Source organism: Micropterus salmoides, unplaced genomic scaffold (assembly GCF_014851395.1).
Source record: "Micropterus salmoides isolate LMB-PRFRI ecotype aquatic unplaced genomic scaffold, ASM1485139v1 Ms_hic_scaffold_23, whole genome shotgun sequence".
Taxonomy (NCBI): domain Eukaryota; kingdom Metazoa; phylum Chordata; class Actinopteri; order Centrarchiformes; family Centrarchidae; genus Micropterus; species Micropterus salmoides.
Window position 1 is genome coordinate 22,645,582 of NW_024041484.1, and position 16,933 is coordinate 22,662,514.

Here is a 16,933-nt window from a genome sequence, read left to right on the forward strand (position 1 = left end):
AAAAATGTGCCAAAAAATGTACACCATTTACTGTGCTCTGCTGCTAAGTAGTGTCCTCGGATTGTCTGAACATTAAGTTTGGCTAAAGCTAGGCTGAAACGAGGGCAGGACAATAAAACAATAAAAACTAATTATCGCGATATAATTATTTTCAATAACAGTATAACAAACGTTCAATAAATATTCAATAAATGTTTGATTTTATTCACTTTAATCATACACAAATTAGGACTTACTTTTTTAATTAAGATGTTTATTTTGTTGAGGAAAAGGACTGAAAAAACCTTTTACTTATTTTAACTCATGCATATTTGTTGACAAAGATTTTATCATACTTGTTTTGAATGCTCTACCTCAGATTTGTGAAGTTATCCATTGGCCTTAAGTGTTGACCATAAAGATGAGTTTAAACCACAATTAACCATCAGGTTTCTTCAACTTTCACTCAGGAGCAAAAATCAGCCTTTAAACTCGAAAGAAATAGCGATTTGATATTTATAGTGATAATAATCAATATCGAAAGATATGAAAGTTTTTATTGTGATAACATTTTTGGCCTAACTAGACTTTTACTTATATTTCAGACTATCCTGATTGTATCAATGACCGTGTGTCCGTGTCTACCTTGGACAGCAGGTTGACAAACGGCTGCAAAAAGCGAACTCCCAAATCCTGTAAATCCTCTGGTGGTTTCACCTTCTGGGGGTTGGCAAAGAACACATATCTCTACAGAGAGAGAAAAAGATTAAGTTAATCTAAGCCAGAAAGACAGATATGTTACAATAAAAGAAGGGAAATATCCAGGTTGATGTATTAAACACATTAAAGGTTATATGGTTACTGACAGTGGATGAAACAAGATCACTCACCCTGATTCTTATGACGTTGATCTCCACGGCCATCAGCAGTCCATACAGGAGCACTAACAGGGCTGTGATGCAGAACCTCAGGTGCTGTGGTCCAACATGGTACTCTGCAAACTTCCACAGCTTAATTGACTTTGTGATGAACGCCAAAACCCAGTAGATGAACAGGACTGTGTGGAGAGAGAAAAGCAATCCAGTGTGTGTGTAATATCTGAAAAGCAACCTCACTTGCATTGTAAAGTTCCTATTGCATGAGCCCACGCAGGTTGTAGCGATGCCGCATTTCTTCCATTTCACCAGTGTAAAGCCCTCTGGCCTTCAATAAATATGGATAAATGCTATTTGACTGTTTAATATCAAAAACAGGCTGCAATTATCAAATATCTTGGTATCTTCTCTGTAGCCACTTCCACATCCAGATTAAGTGTCATTGTTTAAACGACAGATTAAAGGGGAACTCATCAAAATCAGTTTACATGTGTTGGGGAGTTCTTCTGTATATGTGAAAAAACAGTATAAAGCCTTTAGTGTCTTCAGAGGGATAAATGTCCTTACTGTCCGCAGTCTAGCTGCACTGTGGGTAATGTAGGCGCCAGGTTTTGACAAGGAAGAAGAATTGGTAGGAAAATAAATATGATGAGATGTTTTTTTAAACTGTTAAGTCCATGAGTCGAACAAAGTTATGGGAAAAAGCACTCTTTTAAAGGCTGGAAATTGTGTACTGAGCCACACAAGAAAAAAAAGATGAGGATTAACCAGCACAGTGCCCCCAGTGTTGAGTCTTACCAAGCAACAGTTTGGGGAAATTGGATGTCTCTATGTTGTGGTAGTAAACCACTGATGTTGTGGCTGCTATGAAACCCATGAAGGCTGGCATGAAGAGATGGAGGTGGTTGGTCTCCATCATCCTACAGCGAGAGGCAAATACAAAATATAATTAATATGGAAAATTACTGATTAATTGAAGACCAAACTAATTAATGTTTTACTAACAATCATTATTATTTGTGTAACTTTGCTTAAGACAACAAACACAAAAAAAGTATGTTCTGTGATAATTTCATAAGATATCTTTCTGATGTCTCACTTGTTGGAGACGATGCCCTCTGCGAACTCGCAGACATGGACAAACAGCAGTGAGAAGGTGAGGATCCACCTCAGGTTGTGGCCGGGGAAATGAAGCCATGTGTTATGATGGATCTGGACCTTGGAGCTCTGGCTGCCCCAACCTGATAGATACAGATATAATGAAGGGTGATTTAATGAATATCTTGATATTTTTGAAAAATGCAGCATGTAAAGAAACGGGAAGGAAGACTACTGTTTTACTACAATTCATATATACTTTCCAAATTATGCCATAACATATTATACTACTTTATATTCATGTCACCATACTGTAAAAATCAGCTTGCAAGTACAAAAAAAATAGCTTGAAATATATGAATCATCACAGTGAGCATCACGTCTTCTTCAGAGGACCACTCCTTCATATCTTCTACGTAATTCACATGGGCTAAATTCACACACATAATTAAGTATAATTATTCATAAGTATTTTGTGTGTATCTCAAATTATCATAATTGAAAAAGTAAACCCATTTTACCTTTAGCTGACACTTTTATCCAAAGTGACTTACAATTGCTATATATGTCAGAGGTCGCACAACTCTGGAGCAACAAGGGGTTAAGTGTCTTGCTCAGCGACACATTGGAAGATGTGTCACAGTGGGAATTGAACCTGGGTCTCTCACACCAAAGGCATGTGTCTTATCCACTGCACCATCACCAGCTGGACTGGTATTTATCAAGCTTCTCAAAGTGCTGAGAATTCATGAAATTTACTCCTACTTTTAAACTTAACAATAAAAGCAAGTTGTCAAATATCTTAAAGCTAAGAATCACTCTTACTCTCCCAGTTATTTAAGACAGCTCCAGAGGTCTCTCAAGTGGTTAGGAGTTGCCAGTAGGGCTTGTGACGGGGTCGGACAGCGCAGGCGTAATCTTTGTCAGCGAGTTGGTGCGGGACGTCAGCTCACCACTAACTTTAGGTAGTAATGCGTTTTCAGCTAAACTGAAGGTTGTGATGACACTTGGTTTCTTTGCCTTAGGACAAACGCAGCAATGCTGATGATTTTGGCCGTCACAACCATCAATAGTCATGGAAACAATTACGTCACTTAGGCTACAGCTTCACACATTGTCACGCGTTTCATCGACTTCCCAACACCCAACACCCCCGGTAATCTGACAGAAGCAAACACAGTTCATGCAAATAGCCGGCAACACAGAAGTAGTAGGTGCATTAATGGCGCTCATGTAAAGATAATTTTTTATCTTTCATTTATTAATGTGAAGGCCTATATCATAATGTATTCTCTTGAAAAATCTTTATTGTTAAACGTGTGTTGAATATAAACTTCTCTTAGGAATTTCACCATTCAATGTGAATTTATCTGAGAATATTCTTAAATAAGGAAATCTCTTCAGTGATTGGTCCTTGGCTACATCATCGACCAAAATCCTGTTTGCGGCACAGCAAAGTGTCGTAAATCAGCACTAAGACTGACACTTAAGATTTAGTCCTACACTTCACTTAAAGTAGGACAATGATGCTTGATAACTAACTTTTAAGCACAGCTTTGAGCCAAGAATTTTTTTACTCTTAAGTCAATTCTTAGCAGTGTTCTTATGAGTAATTCTGAGCGGCTTGATAAATACGGGCCCTGATGTTTGACTCCAACATTACTGTCAAAAAAGTTTACATGCATCATAAAACCAAAGTGTTTAGTTAGATAGAAAATTCCTCTCCTGTATCTTACAATTTGGTACGTTAAACGTTTGGTACTTGGCCAAATATTTGTGTTTTTTTGCTTGAAAACAGACTAGTTGCAACTCCAAACACAATATAAAATCAAAGTCTTGATGTTTTGGCAAATCTAATTTCCAGTCTAACACTAATATACTTCTTGTGTCAATTTAATCCAATTTTATTTTATTGGTAAAAAACAGATGATGCTATGGGAGCTCAGTACCACATGGGTTTTATTAGTGCTGACAGGGTTTCCTATTAGGTTTGTTTCTGCTCTTAACTAAATGGACCGCAGCCATTCCAGAGTCTCAGGGGACACAGGCCATAAAAACACTAGAACCAGGAAGCATCAATTAGTGAGTCCTCGGGGAGCAGGCTCAGGGCCTCTGGTCAGAATTATTCCCATACACTACTGTACACACACACACCACGCATTCAATTCATGTTATTCTCTGCAAAGAGTTACCACAATACCACACAAAACTAAAAAATATTTGTTTTTTCCCCCTTCTTGCTTCCATCTTTCCTTACCATACTGTTCTTTTTTACTTTTTTCCCCCTTTACTACTCCTCCTTCCTCTCGCATCCTCCCTCCCTTGCTTTCTTCTTTCTCCATTTCCCTCCTCCATAATTTTTCTTCTTAATATTTGAGGTTCATTATTCAACAGCAAAAGGACCAGATGTAGAAGATGAAATTAGTGAGTAGTAGATGGCTGATGAGTTGATGATGTTTGTTTCACTATTTCCTGCAGCAGAGGCCCAGTGGATCAATGAACTGTTGTTCTAATCGCATCTTAACTACTCTTCAAAGCTGCTTAATGTTCACACTGGTGACAAGAAAGTGCCTTAAAATGTGTGTGTGTGTGTCCATGTGAGAGAAAGGGACAGTTAATATTGGTAACACATCTGCTCTGCCTGCCGATTACTACAGATTACTGTAACACGGCTCAGCGGGGACTACAAGTCCTCCTCCTTTACTCTTGATTGTGAGAGCTGTTTTTTATACTTTGCCTCTGAGATCACAACACTGTCAAGAAAATTCAAGAGAATTGCAATGGCCATAAATGTGTTTACGTTCAGATATTAATATTTGTAAGCCTTTGGTTAAACAAACTTGGTTAAAATATTCCAGGATTTGTAAGCAGCTTTGCTGGCTGAGAGGGAACTGAAAGTGAGGTGATCAGTAAATGTTTATTAAATATATGTCACTTAACCTTTATTTTGCACAAGCTATTTGCTCCAAAAACAAGATTGGGGTAAGTCCAGGGTGCATTTTCTCAGTACCTCGATCCTCTGGAAGTCAGACCAATATAGCGTAAAAACAAAGGGCTGTGTATAAAAGCAGTGGGAAGTCAACTGATCAGTCATCTTTCTCACCCAATAAGACCACAACTCTGTTATTTTACTGAAAAACCAAGACCATCAAGCGACTGTGATCCCTGGGCCATGTGCTTCCAATAGAGGCAGACTGTCTCACAAAAGGTTGCACTGGGATCGACTCTACCAGGCAAGGGGAAACCTGGAAGATCAAAAGTAGCCTGGGGGCAGAAATAAGACAAACAAGGTATCCAAGATGACCTTAACTTGGGGTGAGCTTCGACGTGTTGCCATGGATACAGATCAATGGAGGGTGCTCTTTATGGCCCTTTGTCCTGCACGGGATGAGGATTTGATTGAGGGGGTGAGTAAGAACTTCATAGTGGCAGGCCTAATGTCTAATGTCTAATGAGACGTTAGGGACGGGCGTTATGAGATCAGCTGATCATTTTCACTAGAAAAGACTCACCACGGCAAAAACCTACAGTCCATTCACATCAGTGGTGTTACAGAGTGATGTTTCTTTCTCTGACAAATAATATTTGGCCGTGTACCAACAAAAGCTTGCATAGAGCATGTTACTAGACTTTGACTTTTGTGAAAGTTGCTTAAAGATTTCTTCCAAATAATTTGACTTATCTGTCTATAGTTGTAATAGCAAAATTACAATCCTTCTTTAAATCTACATGTTTTTATTTTATTCTTCCCATGCCAATAAAGCCCCATTGAGTTGAACTGATATAATCTAACAGCAACATTTGTCATTTTAACCAACAAAAGCGACTCTGCAGAAAAAGTGAAGCCTGCTGGGACCTGTATTTTCTTTTTGTACATTTGCAAGGAGAACAGTCCACGGATCAGCAAACAACACACAAGATTGACTTTTGTTTTCAGGTCTCGTATTTGGGTAAGATGCCACCACAACTTCTTGGTTTGTCAAAAATATATGTATATATGTATAGAATAATGCAGATAGTCAGTAAGAAAGCCACAAGGCTGAGGTCCTGGTTCGAATCGGACCGACAGCCTTTTGCTGCGTGTCGCGCTCCATCTCTTTCTCCCTTGTTTCCTACCACTATCCACTGTGTTGTCCGTTAAAGTGTGATGCATTAAAGTTTTGTGATGGAAAGACAGAAGACTGATATATTTGATAAATGTTAGAAAGGTTGGATTGAGTTTATCAACCCTCTCAGATCAGACTTTAGGTAGAAGACCATCGGTTGTTTTGTAACCCACCTGGTTCTCTGCTACTTTATTTTATTTATCTATTTATTTAGTTACTTTTTCATTTGTTTGTTTGTCACTTCATTGATTTTTATTTTTTTAAACAAATTTGCAAATTGAAAGAAATTTATGCTACCTGATTTCCAATTGGAAAAAAATAATAATTTTAAGAAAAGAGCAAGACGGAGACAAAACAATTTCCATCCCAGACCCTTAAAGCTCAGTGAATCCAGGTATTTTATCAACCTGGAACCAGATACAAAATGGAACCGGCTATTGGAACCCAACAATCTGTGCAACAACATGCAAGTAAAATTCTTTATCATAATTATACTATTAATCAATCTCTTCAATAACATCAACTGGCCATATGCCAATTTATAGTTACACAAGCATTTTTTTTCTCCTGCAAAAGCTGGCTCAGTATATCACTTCTCTTCTCAAAACCCCCCCCCACTGTTCACCAAACCAGATGTTTAACTCTAGTTGCCCCCTAGGAAAATGCTGAACTTGGGAAGACTTCCTTTAACCACTTTGCACCCTATACATGCAATGAATTATGGAGGATTTTAAAAATTCCCACTGGCCAATTTTAAACTTTTAACTCCTGATCTGTTTAGTGATGTCTGCAATTGTCTCTGATGCTGCATGCGCGTTTTGTCTTTAATGGTTTGTTGTATGCATTTGTCCTTTCTTTCTCTCTGCTGTTGATGTTGATTTCAATGAGTCTACCTGGTTAAAGGTAATTGTCACAACCCCCGTGCCGTGACACCTGTCCTGTGACAGCTGGTACGGGAGGGAGCGTGGTTTTGTTTGTTTTCTTACAGTTGGGTGAATGTGGTGTGCTTTGTGAGTTTTTGTCTGTCTTTCTGTTCTCTCTTCTTTCTCTCTCTACCTCTGCCTCTCCTTCACCTGACCCAAAAGCCCGATCAGACCGACACCGATACAAGAGGAGAGACCAGACTTCCAGTCCTCGTCGGATCGTTAGTTCTGCTCCGTATGTCTTGGCGTCCAGCTCTGAAGCCTTTTGCTACTAATGTTTTCACTCATCAGTTTCTTTCTCTGTTGCCTGCCTGCCATCCTAACCTTCCATCTACCTGTCAATTTCAATTTGCTTTATTGGCATGAATGTCAGGATTTATTGGCATGTCTCCTGGAATCACCTACGCACCATAACCACTCACTCTGACCTTTAATATGTTTTTATGCATCAATAAGATGACGTTTCTTGATTTGTCAGGTATTTATTTGTCTGTATTAGCCAGAAGCATTATCCATATACAATTATATGTACTCATATCAGGGTCATCACTTTATCCACAGTGCCTACTCTTACGTCCATATATTTTCTCTTATCTGATTCAGGGTCACATTGGGCACTAGTTTAGTCATACATATAGACAAACAAGCATATTTACTTCTATTTGCGTTCCATAATCAAATGTATTAAATACAGTGCTGTATGTATCAAACGATCAGAGCAAAAGATCTGTCTGACTCCAACCCTCACAGGATTAGTTCTGTCCTGACAGCTGCAATGATTTTCACAGACTGAAACACTTCTGCAGAAGCACAGAACCTTTTGTGTACTTAATCTAGATCATTTTGTTCCAAAACAGAAAATGCATGGAGCACTTCTAAATATTTACTCCTGAAAATGTTTATTTTTTAATTTTGCCCTTTTCAGCTGTGGATTATTTTTTTTTTTTTTACTGGAGTGTCCGATACACAGAGACGGTACTTTGGAATACATATGTCATAAATAAGAGAGTGTGTCCACCATCCAGCTATGATACTGTAAAAGTTACTGCAGTTTTATGTATTTAGGGTAAGTTTATGGTTAGGGTAGATCTTTCAGGGAATACGTGTAGGTCAATACAATGTCCTTTCAATTTCTATCACCTACCGATGAAGAGGATGGGGAAGGTGATGAAGAGCAGGAAGACATGGGGAACCAGGTTGAGCGCGTCCACGAAGCAGCCATTGTTCAGCACGCCCTTCTCCACGCTGTAGGCATTGGTACCGTTGTCGATGCCACAAAACGACAAGGCCATGCCAACACCGCCCAACTGCTCCACACAAGCCTCGAGTCAATCTGCAAAAAAAAAACCATCAGTTCACTCAAGACAACTCATATTTCAAAACTGCTCTAAGATGCCAAAGGCAGTGAATATAAAGTGTACAGTGTGATACAAAAACAGTTAGCAGTCTGTGTCACTAGCGGCGCTTTGGCTCGAACTGGAGTCTCAGCCAAGACATTTTCATGGTATGTCACACATGCAAGTGCAAACGCTACAGTCCAGTGTCAGACATGAGAGCTATTTCAGGGGCACCGCCCAGCTACACGCCCCCCCAGGCTTATGGTGCTTTAAAGTTAAATGAATCATTAAAAGTTGTCATGATGCCATGACTTAAGTTTCAGCAGACTCGGGTTGTTCCTTTTTTAACTTTTTAACAGCCTGGAGTTAACGTAAGCATCACAGCCCTGAATTCTGTACGTCCTGATTCAAAGGTTTTAAGGTCACAGGCTTAAAACAGTCATTCAGTGTACTTTGTATTCTTAAAATATTGCTCCATAATGTCAGTAGTGCAACGTAAGTCTGTTTGATCAGCAAAAAAGTACACCTCCCCTCTTTGATTTTCAAACATCATCAACAAAATGATTCAGAGTGATGTTTCTGTCTCGACTAAACTATCTTTGGCCAAACTTAGATGTGCAGGGAGAATATTAACCAAACAGCTATGGGTGTCACTTTGTAGTTTAGTGGTTTTTATTGTTTTGTTTTTTTACTTTGCACCTCTTGCAAAGCGAAAATCACACAATCAAGTTTTTAATGATTAATTGTTCAGCCCTACAGCAAAACTATAAATCTAAAATTATTTCAATAAGCCAATCAGTGTTGTGCTTCTTTTTTAGACACAAATAAATATGTAATTTCTTACATTTGAGTTCACTGCCAACAATACACTTAAATTATATAAGACGTTCTATAACTTACTAAATGGTGAATGTAGTGAAAAAGCGCTTTGAGTGGTCGAAAAGACCAGAAAAGCGCTATACAAACACGGAGCATTTACGTTTACATTTAAATAAGTTCTATTATGAAAGCAGAAAATCTGTAAATTTTTGGTTTTAATGCCGACTATGTAAGGGATGCACAAGTCCAACAATGATATCGGATATCGGCCCGATACTGACTCAGATAGCTGGATTGGGTATCGGTGATGAGGGTGGCGATCTGTTCAATTACGCGTATACTACACAATGCGTCAGCAGCACGCCAGTAGATCCGAACATTTTGCTACAAGTGCTAACATAGCTTTTTGTTTTACAAATTTAGGAAGAACAGTTTAAATCAAGCCTGATGTTGCCTCACACATAAAATAATGATTCCAAGGCTCTTCCTCACAGTGACGAATACATCTTATTAATTTTACACTGGTATCGGATCAGTACTCGGCATCGGCCAATACCCAAAGCCCAGGTATTAGTATCAGGACTGAAAAATAAATCGATCGATGCATCCTTAGACTATTTGTTGCCTAGTCAAACATTTCCTCCAACGCACAGTAGAGTAGTGAAGTAGAGTTTTACCACGTTTTTACTATTTTATTATACCAGGTTCATTCCAATACCTGTACTACCTTACTAGTAAACACCAAGGTGTCCTACTGCACCTGGTAGCATCTGGCAGTAAACAAGCCAGCCTCCTTTTGTGGCTATTGTGACCCACAATCCTCTGGACAGCATGAGTATGAGAATCAATGTATAGCGAAGTCGTACGTCCCAGTTGTATGCATACTGCCACAGTAAATACTTTGTAAGGGTAGCTGAAATATGTACTAAATGTTAAAAATAAAAAGTATGCTATTTGGAACATAGAAAATGTCTCCATCCCAACCCCAAAACAAAGATGGCTGCTGAAGGCTGCATCTGGCGGCCATCTTTGTTTGGGACAAGACACGCCCCTTATATTTTGGTGCCTCATTAAGGAGAAATTATCATTTGTTTGGGACAAAATGGAAAAACAGACTCATAGCAAACACCTATATTATATTGCTTATGTGGTTTCAGATGTTTGTGTTTAAGTTTTGATACTCACATCCTAATTAAACAAGAAAACTAGGCACTGTGGGAACTATTATAACTTCATATTCCATATGAATGTTCCTTTAACTGTGTACTATTTTGTCTCACTAACAAAGCAAGGAGCCCAGTGAAATTGTTACTAGATTATGGCAAAAAGAAATTTGGTCCCCAATTTAGCACATCCTTTAAATATCAAGTAACGTTAAACAAAACTGAAATCTAGCTATTAGCTGACAGACAAGTTAATTAACCTGCAGCTTTTACCAAAAGCAAAACCTGTTAGAGTAACTTACAGCTCCATTAATCAAACCAATCAAATTATATATCCTATAATGTTAGTTCCTACTGGCATGCGAAGATAATGTTCACACAAGTTAATGAGAAACACCACAGTCTCTTACCTCGGATGAAAAGTAAAAATCCTTACTGACACCGTTTCATTCCTGAAACCTGGGATTTAAAAAAGACAAAACCGAGAAGAAAAGAAACAAAATACAGTGAGTTGGAGAGAAAGAAGTTGATTATTTTTAGCCCAGCAAAGACATCAGCTGCTCCGCATACTGCCTGTCTCTGCCAACAGTGTCAAGCTACACCGAATACGACAGAAAGCTTCCGGTGGACTCCTTCAAAATAAAAGGCTAAAACTATATATATAATATTAAACTATAATATTAGGACTAATACATACTTAGAAATCAAAACTAAGGTTTGATTAACTCACTGGCGAGGGGAAAAGGAGATGTGGGCCGCTACTAAGCCTCTTTTTTAGCTTAGTTGTAGGTTGATTAAATGCTGCACATGGAGCCCTCTAAAAGACAGAGTCTCAAGATTAAGTGCAAATGCACAAGTCCCCTTAAACCATTTTCCTTTTCAGTTTACATTAATTAATTATTTAAAATACCATAATTGCCTCACAGGACACCTGAGGGCCCCGAGGCCCCTTGAGGGTAGTTACCCTCTGAGCTGATATCTCCTTGTCTCTTTTTGAGGTGTATAGTGAGTGATGCACGTTTTGCACACCCTGGATGAGTTCATGCATTATTTTATATCCTTTTTGTCGTCCTCATTAGTTATAGTTTGTATTTTATTCTCATTTATATTTGAGTATATAACCATTGATTATTTCCCTAGTTGTTTTATTTTGTTTACTTTCTTCTTGTTTCACCCTAAACACATATTAACTTATTCCACATTACATTTTCTATGCTGGATTTGGCTCTTATTTTTTTGCTTCTATGTTCATCAGTTTTCCTCAAAAGATTTCTCTGGTGGTAAAAGGGAAGATTTATGCCAGTTTATTTTGAAGGTATACACTTCGTAGTTTCCGGTACAGGTGTATTATACTTTAGAGACATTGACAAAACGTTCCCCTCCTATCAGATTTCCAAACTTGAACCAGTTTAGCGGTGAGAAGAGGGTTTATTATGGGCTTCTTCAAGAGCCCACTGACATACCAGTAACACGTACAGTTTACAAACCTGCAACTGAAGTAACACCACCTCATCTGCTTATGGCATGTAGGCTAGTTTTTTTGGGACCTAATAACATTTGAGGGTCTGCGAACTTGATTTAAACATCTGCAGCAGTTTTTCTGGGGTTGAATGGACAGAATGCAAACATTTTGCCCATTTAAGTATTACACACATTAAGTCCAATCCTTTGGCTTTCAGATTAACACAAGACATTACTCACAGAAATCTCTTAAATAATTAAAAAGACCCAGATTTTTCTACATTACAAACATAGATTATTAAACTATCCTAAGAGAATAAATATTGTAGTAGCCTAAAGATACATTTGTATTTATAAAGATTTACAGTATGAAATCTATAATCTGATTTCTAATGGATGCATGATCAGAAGCTTTCTCTGAAATCATATAATCTAAAACCTCACTGAATCTGAGGGGGTGCGGGATTCACACGTGAAAGCGCTTTGTTTGGCATTAAAATGCGTCGGAGGTCAGCAGGGCGCACTGAAGCGAACACAATCCCATGCTGTCGTCTGTATTATCGGTTATAAACTGCTGGATTCAGAACAGCGAGATGCAATTCCTGCACGCTGTTATCACAAAAACATGGATGAGATAATAATAAACCAAGCTGGTGTCTTTCACGTGTCGTGCAGCATAACCTATCCTACAATGTCCCTTCAATGAGACAACCAAAACTCAATTCAGAAATCACGCAATTTTAAGTTTTACGCGTTTGTATAAATATCTATATGCATAAATCGCGACTTAAGGTGATTTTCTAGATTTATTCGATTCACTCTTATATTCGGTAAACATAAAACGAATGTGGGAAGAGTTATCGTTATAAAATCTTTAACTTTTTGAACCGTCCCGCTTGTGATTGTGATTCCCTCAAGAGTCCATCAAAGGAGCCCAGTTAGAATCAAGCTCATATTTTGCTAAAATATAAATGCATGGTGGATTATATCGACGCCGAATTAAAGATGTGTCTTTTAATGATTCCGATATTGTATTTACGTTCATGTTTAAGGTACAAAATTCGCTGAGAGGCAGAATGACTTTAAAGTGTAAGATTGTTCAATGAAGTCCGGTGCAAACCGCATGTCTTTCACACTAAGAGAACGCTCGTAACTGAAGACGTCGGATGACACCAGGCTGTGGATGCTGACGCCTGGATGTGAATGACAGAAGGATAACACAGAAATGCATTTTCCAGCACTTACCCGTCCTCTGACGCAGGTGTGTGCGCTCGTTTGGGTCAAAGCGTCCCTTCCCGGATCTTAATTCCCCAGTGCGACGTCTTATGATAGCCTATTGCGGTTTGTACCGAACGCACGCGGACAGGAAATGCCAATATAGTACATTTACTGTCGTGTCCGCTCAGAGACGCTATGGTGGCTCTCCAGCACCACACACACGCGCACACACGCACACGCTCCCAGATATGGTGGTTGGCTTTTTCCGCTGAAGTGTCTCATAACGCATGACAACGTGGGCAAATGTAGGTCATATTAAAGCCGAATAAGCACAACGGTGCTGACTCGGCTGTCTGTTTTCAAAGATGCGTTGTTTTTTTTAACATTTTGCCTATTTTAAAAGGTGCCTGTTGTAATTTAATAATACCACACAGTGCGCTTTCACTGACAGTAAAAGGTAGGCTAAAGGTCTGAACGGAGCACAGCAGCAGCTACGGGCTTTTACTGGATGGGTTCATTATATAAAACATATAATAAAGGATGAAAAAAGTCTGGTGAACAAACCTTCCCAGAAAATGTTTGTGAAAATATACAGTCATTACATATCTATAAACGGTCAGGCTATGGAAATGAAGATCTCTTAATTTTAACATCATTAAATAAATCTCTGAACAAATGACATCTGTTAAGACCGTCAGTCTCTGTCTACCTGCGCTGCATTTTATTTTGAAATGTTACAGATTGCTTTGCAGCACAGAGCTGGAAGAGGGCGCTGTTAATTAAAACCCCATCAGTGTAAGCTTCTGAAGGGTTTGCATCAGTGGCAGGTGGTGAGCGGAAGAGGTGAAAAGCTAATGGAAAAGTCATGTTCAGTAGATGATATATTTATAAAGTCAACCTTTTGACAGAGAAGCAACATAATGTTTGGAAAAGTGCAAATACAAGCTTCTATATAAAAGCTGAGCTCCATCTTGACCAACATGAATACTGTTTACAGTTTACATTAGAAGTAGTTTTAGAAGAAAATAATACAAACTTCGGAAGGGGGCCAATCTGCATGCAGGGCTTTCACTCATAACAGTATATTTATTTTACAGTATTGCTACTTTTCATTAAGTAAAGCGAGTACTCTTTAAATATCACTTGTCACTGTAATAAAGTTTAAAGAATAAATAAAACATTTGAAGGATAATAGTAATAAAGTGCTTTCTTCTTTCTTGGTGTTGGACACATTTGCAAGTGACAGGTTCAGGTTCAGGTTCAGGTTGCTTTATTTGTACCCATACAAATTGTTGTTTTGCAATAGAAGAGTCATCCTCACATTTTAGAATCAACATGGACAATCGATAATAGACAGTAGACAATAGATAAACATAAAAGTAGATTTGCTCAAGGTTTGAATCTTCACCCAATAAATAAATAAATACATTTTGCTTCTGTGTCATCTGCAATTTGTTCTCAGTGATGCCTGGTGGAACAAAACTATTTGTAAACCACTTTGTTCTGTACTTTGGGACTATAAACCTTCGTCCAGAAGGAAGAAGCTGAGTCAAATAACATGATGACATTACCATCATTTTTATGTCTAGTTAATCATTTAAAAAAAGGCCCTTTAATTGGTGTAATCCAAGCAGAAGGATGCAGGAGTAAAACCTAAAAAACACATTATCATATCTAATACTGTATGTTTTCAAAATATGAATAATAGATCCCGATTTTAAAATGTTTGTTTCATTTAGCTGAAATTACAAGTTTCACAAGATAAAAGTGAAAATACACAAATGTGTTTCTCACAGTCTTAGTGATTATCTTGCAAACCCCCCAGAATTACTGCAACTCGTGAGCCCCTGAAGGGGCCCCAAACCCAGGTCTAGCTCCTATGGGTCTACAGACTTCAACACTACTAGAACATGTTAAATAAAGGTTATGGATTTGGGATGTGGAGCCTGAGATCTCATCTGCTGCACTCTCCGCTGAGAGGCCAAAGCCTGGGGGTAGCAGCTGAACTGCAGAGGAGGGAGTGGAGGCAGTCGTGTGTGTGTGTGTGTGTGTGTGTGTGTGTGTGTGTGTGTGTGGGAGGGTTTGTGATAAAAATCAAGAGACATGAGCCTTCACCATGATTTGTGTGTATGTGTAAGAGATTCCCATTCACTGGGGTTTCCCAAGGCACTGTCACACACATACACACACACACATGCACACGCACACACGCACACGCACAAGTGCCATACCCCCATAGGCCTTAATCTCCCACTGGCCCCCGACAAAAACTCCCACTCACCCCCCTTCCTCTTTTTTTGCATGTACACAAACAGACACACACTCACATAAAGCGGGGAAAAAACTTAAACCAGACAGCTGTTCAACTTTCACCGTTGACCCTCATGTCGCCAGAGGAGGAAGTGGCACTTGTGACTCGTCATCACAGGAAGACCCGCAGTGACACCCAGGGAGAAGGATGGTGGAGGGAAGATGGAGATAAAATTATTTCTGTGAATTATTAAAATAAAGCCTCCTGCTTTAAAAGTTGAGCATGATTCATGAAACACCTGTGAAACTGTTTGAATTCACTGTTTTGTCCCACAGCAGGTGACACATGAGCTCATCTGATGTTATTTGTGTTTCAAACTTTGTGCCCTTAAATTTGTTTGTTTTTTCACTGTGTTTATGCGCCCAGTATCCATGTGATGTTTCTTTGTTTGTGTGTGCAGTTATTCTCTGCAGCGTGAGAAAGCTCTCTCCTGGGGGAAGTATTTGACCGACACGTCGCCAGAGAACAGGAAGTGGGGACCATTCCCCTCTCAAGTACACACACACAACTTTTCAAAAGGCATCACATTTGACTTGACAATTTTAAGGAATGAAATGAACATAAAATAATGTGAATAACGCTATTAGTTAACAGAATATAAAAGACAATGAAACGGGAACTTGAAATAAATTAGTTTATAAGTTAACTAATTAATCAAGTTTTTATTAGTGCCTTTTCAATGTGACTTTAAAAATGCCAGACAAACAAAGTCAATGCAAGTGTTAATCTACTGATAATAAAAGTAAGAGATGTTAGTAGGGATGATACAAGATGTCCAATATTCAATAGATAATTAAAGAACTGATAACTGATTAAAATAAAAAGATTCTGAGGGGGATGTGAATGTATGAACCAAATTTCACAGTAATCCGGTAGATGTTGTGATCTTTCCCTGGATAAAAGAAAAATATGACCTGATGGTGAAGTCATTAGGCTTCATCGGCTGGGGATGATGGATGTCTGTATCAAATTTTGTGACAATCCACCTAATAGTTGTTGAGATATTTGACTTTGAACCAAAGTGGCGGACCAACCAACTTGACCAACATTGCCGTGCCATTAGCAAGGTTAAAAATGTCAAAAATGCCCACACTGTCCTACATTATACTCAAAATCCTAAATGTATTCATTCTGCTAATTTGTTCTTATTTTGCCAAAAGTCCTTTCTTTGCAAAAACATCTTCGCTTTCCAGAAATGTGGTCACTTTCCAAAAATGTCCTCCCCTTGCCAAAATATCTTCCTCACTTTCCAAATTAATAATCATAAAGACCAACAATAACAAATTATGAAGGTGACGACATGTAAAAAAACAAAATTCCATTTCTAACACATCTCTACTTTCCAAAACTATCACCAAATGTTCTTGATTTCCAAAAATATTTACACCCTGCAACAGTGTCCAACAAGCTCTCCTCTTTCCAAAACTGTTTTTATTTTACAAAACAGGTTCTCACCCTGTTTGTGGTGGATGAAGTATTCAGATCCTTTACTTAAGTAAAACTACCACTATTACCACTCTTACAAGTAAAATTATTGCATTGAAAATGTTACTTAAGTAAAAGTATGTAAGTATAATCAGGATTAAAAATAAAAGTATGCAGAATGAAAACTGTCCCCTGTGACTGTTACACTATCACATGTT

At 38.4% G+C, this 16,933-nt stretch overlaps 1 protein-coding gene across 9 annotated transcripts in view; it reads right to left on the bottom strand.

The window, feature by feature from the left end:
* Window positions 1-13,174, bottom strand: part of abcc9 (ATP-binding cassette, sub-family C (CFTR/MRP), member 9) — a 71,621-nt gene extending 58,447 nt beyond the window's left edge. For 2 of the 9 annotated variants that reach the window (XM_038738819.1, XM_038738817.1), the window contains exons 1-7: window positions 13,007-13,173; window positions 10,711-10,759; window positions 8,126-8,314; window positions 1,954-2,095; window positions 1,653-1,774; window positions 870-1,036; window positions 625-726 (exon numbers count right to left, since the gene is read on the bottom strand). In XM_038738819.1, the coding sequence (XP_038594747.1) occupies window positions 625-726; window positions 870-1,036; window positions 1,653-1,774; window positions 1,954-2,095; window positions 8,126-8,273 (681 nt within the window). In that variant the 5' untranslated portion in view covers window positions 8,274-8,314; window positions 10,711-10,759; window positions 13,007-13,173. Of the gene's footprint in view, window positions 1-624; window positions 727-869; window positions 1,037-1,652; window positions 1,778-1,953; window positions 2,096-8,125; window positions 8,315-10,710; window positions 10,868-13,006 lie in introns of those variants that run through there. The other 7 variants (XM_038738818.1, XM_038738816.1, XR_005447404.1 and 4 more) reach the window with 5 other exon arrangements.
* Window positions 13,175-16,933: the final 3,759 nt, after the last annotated feature.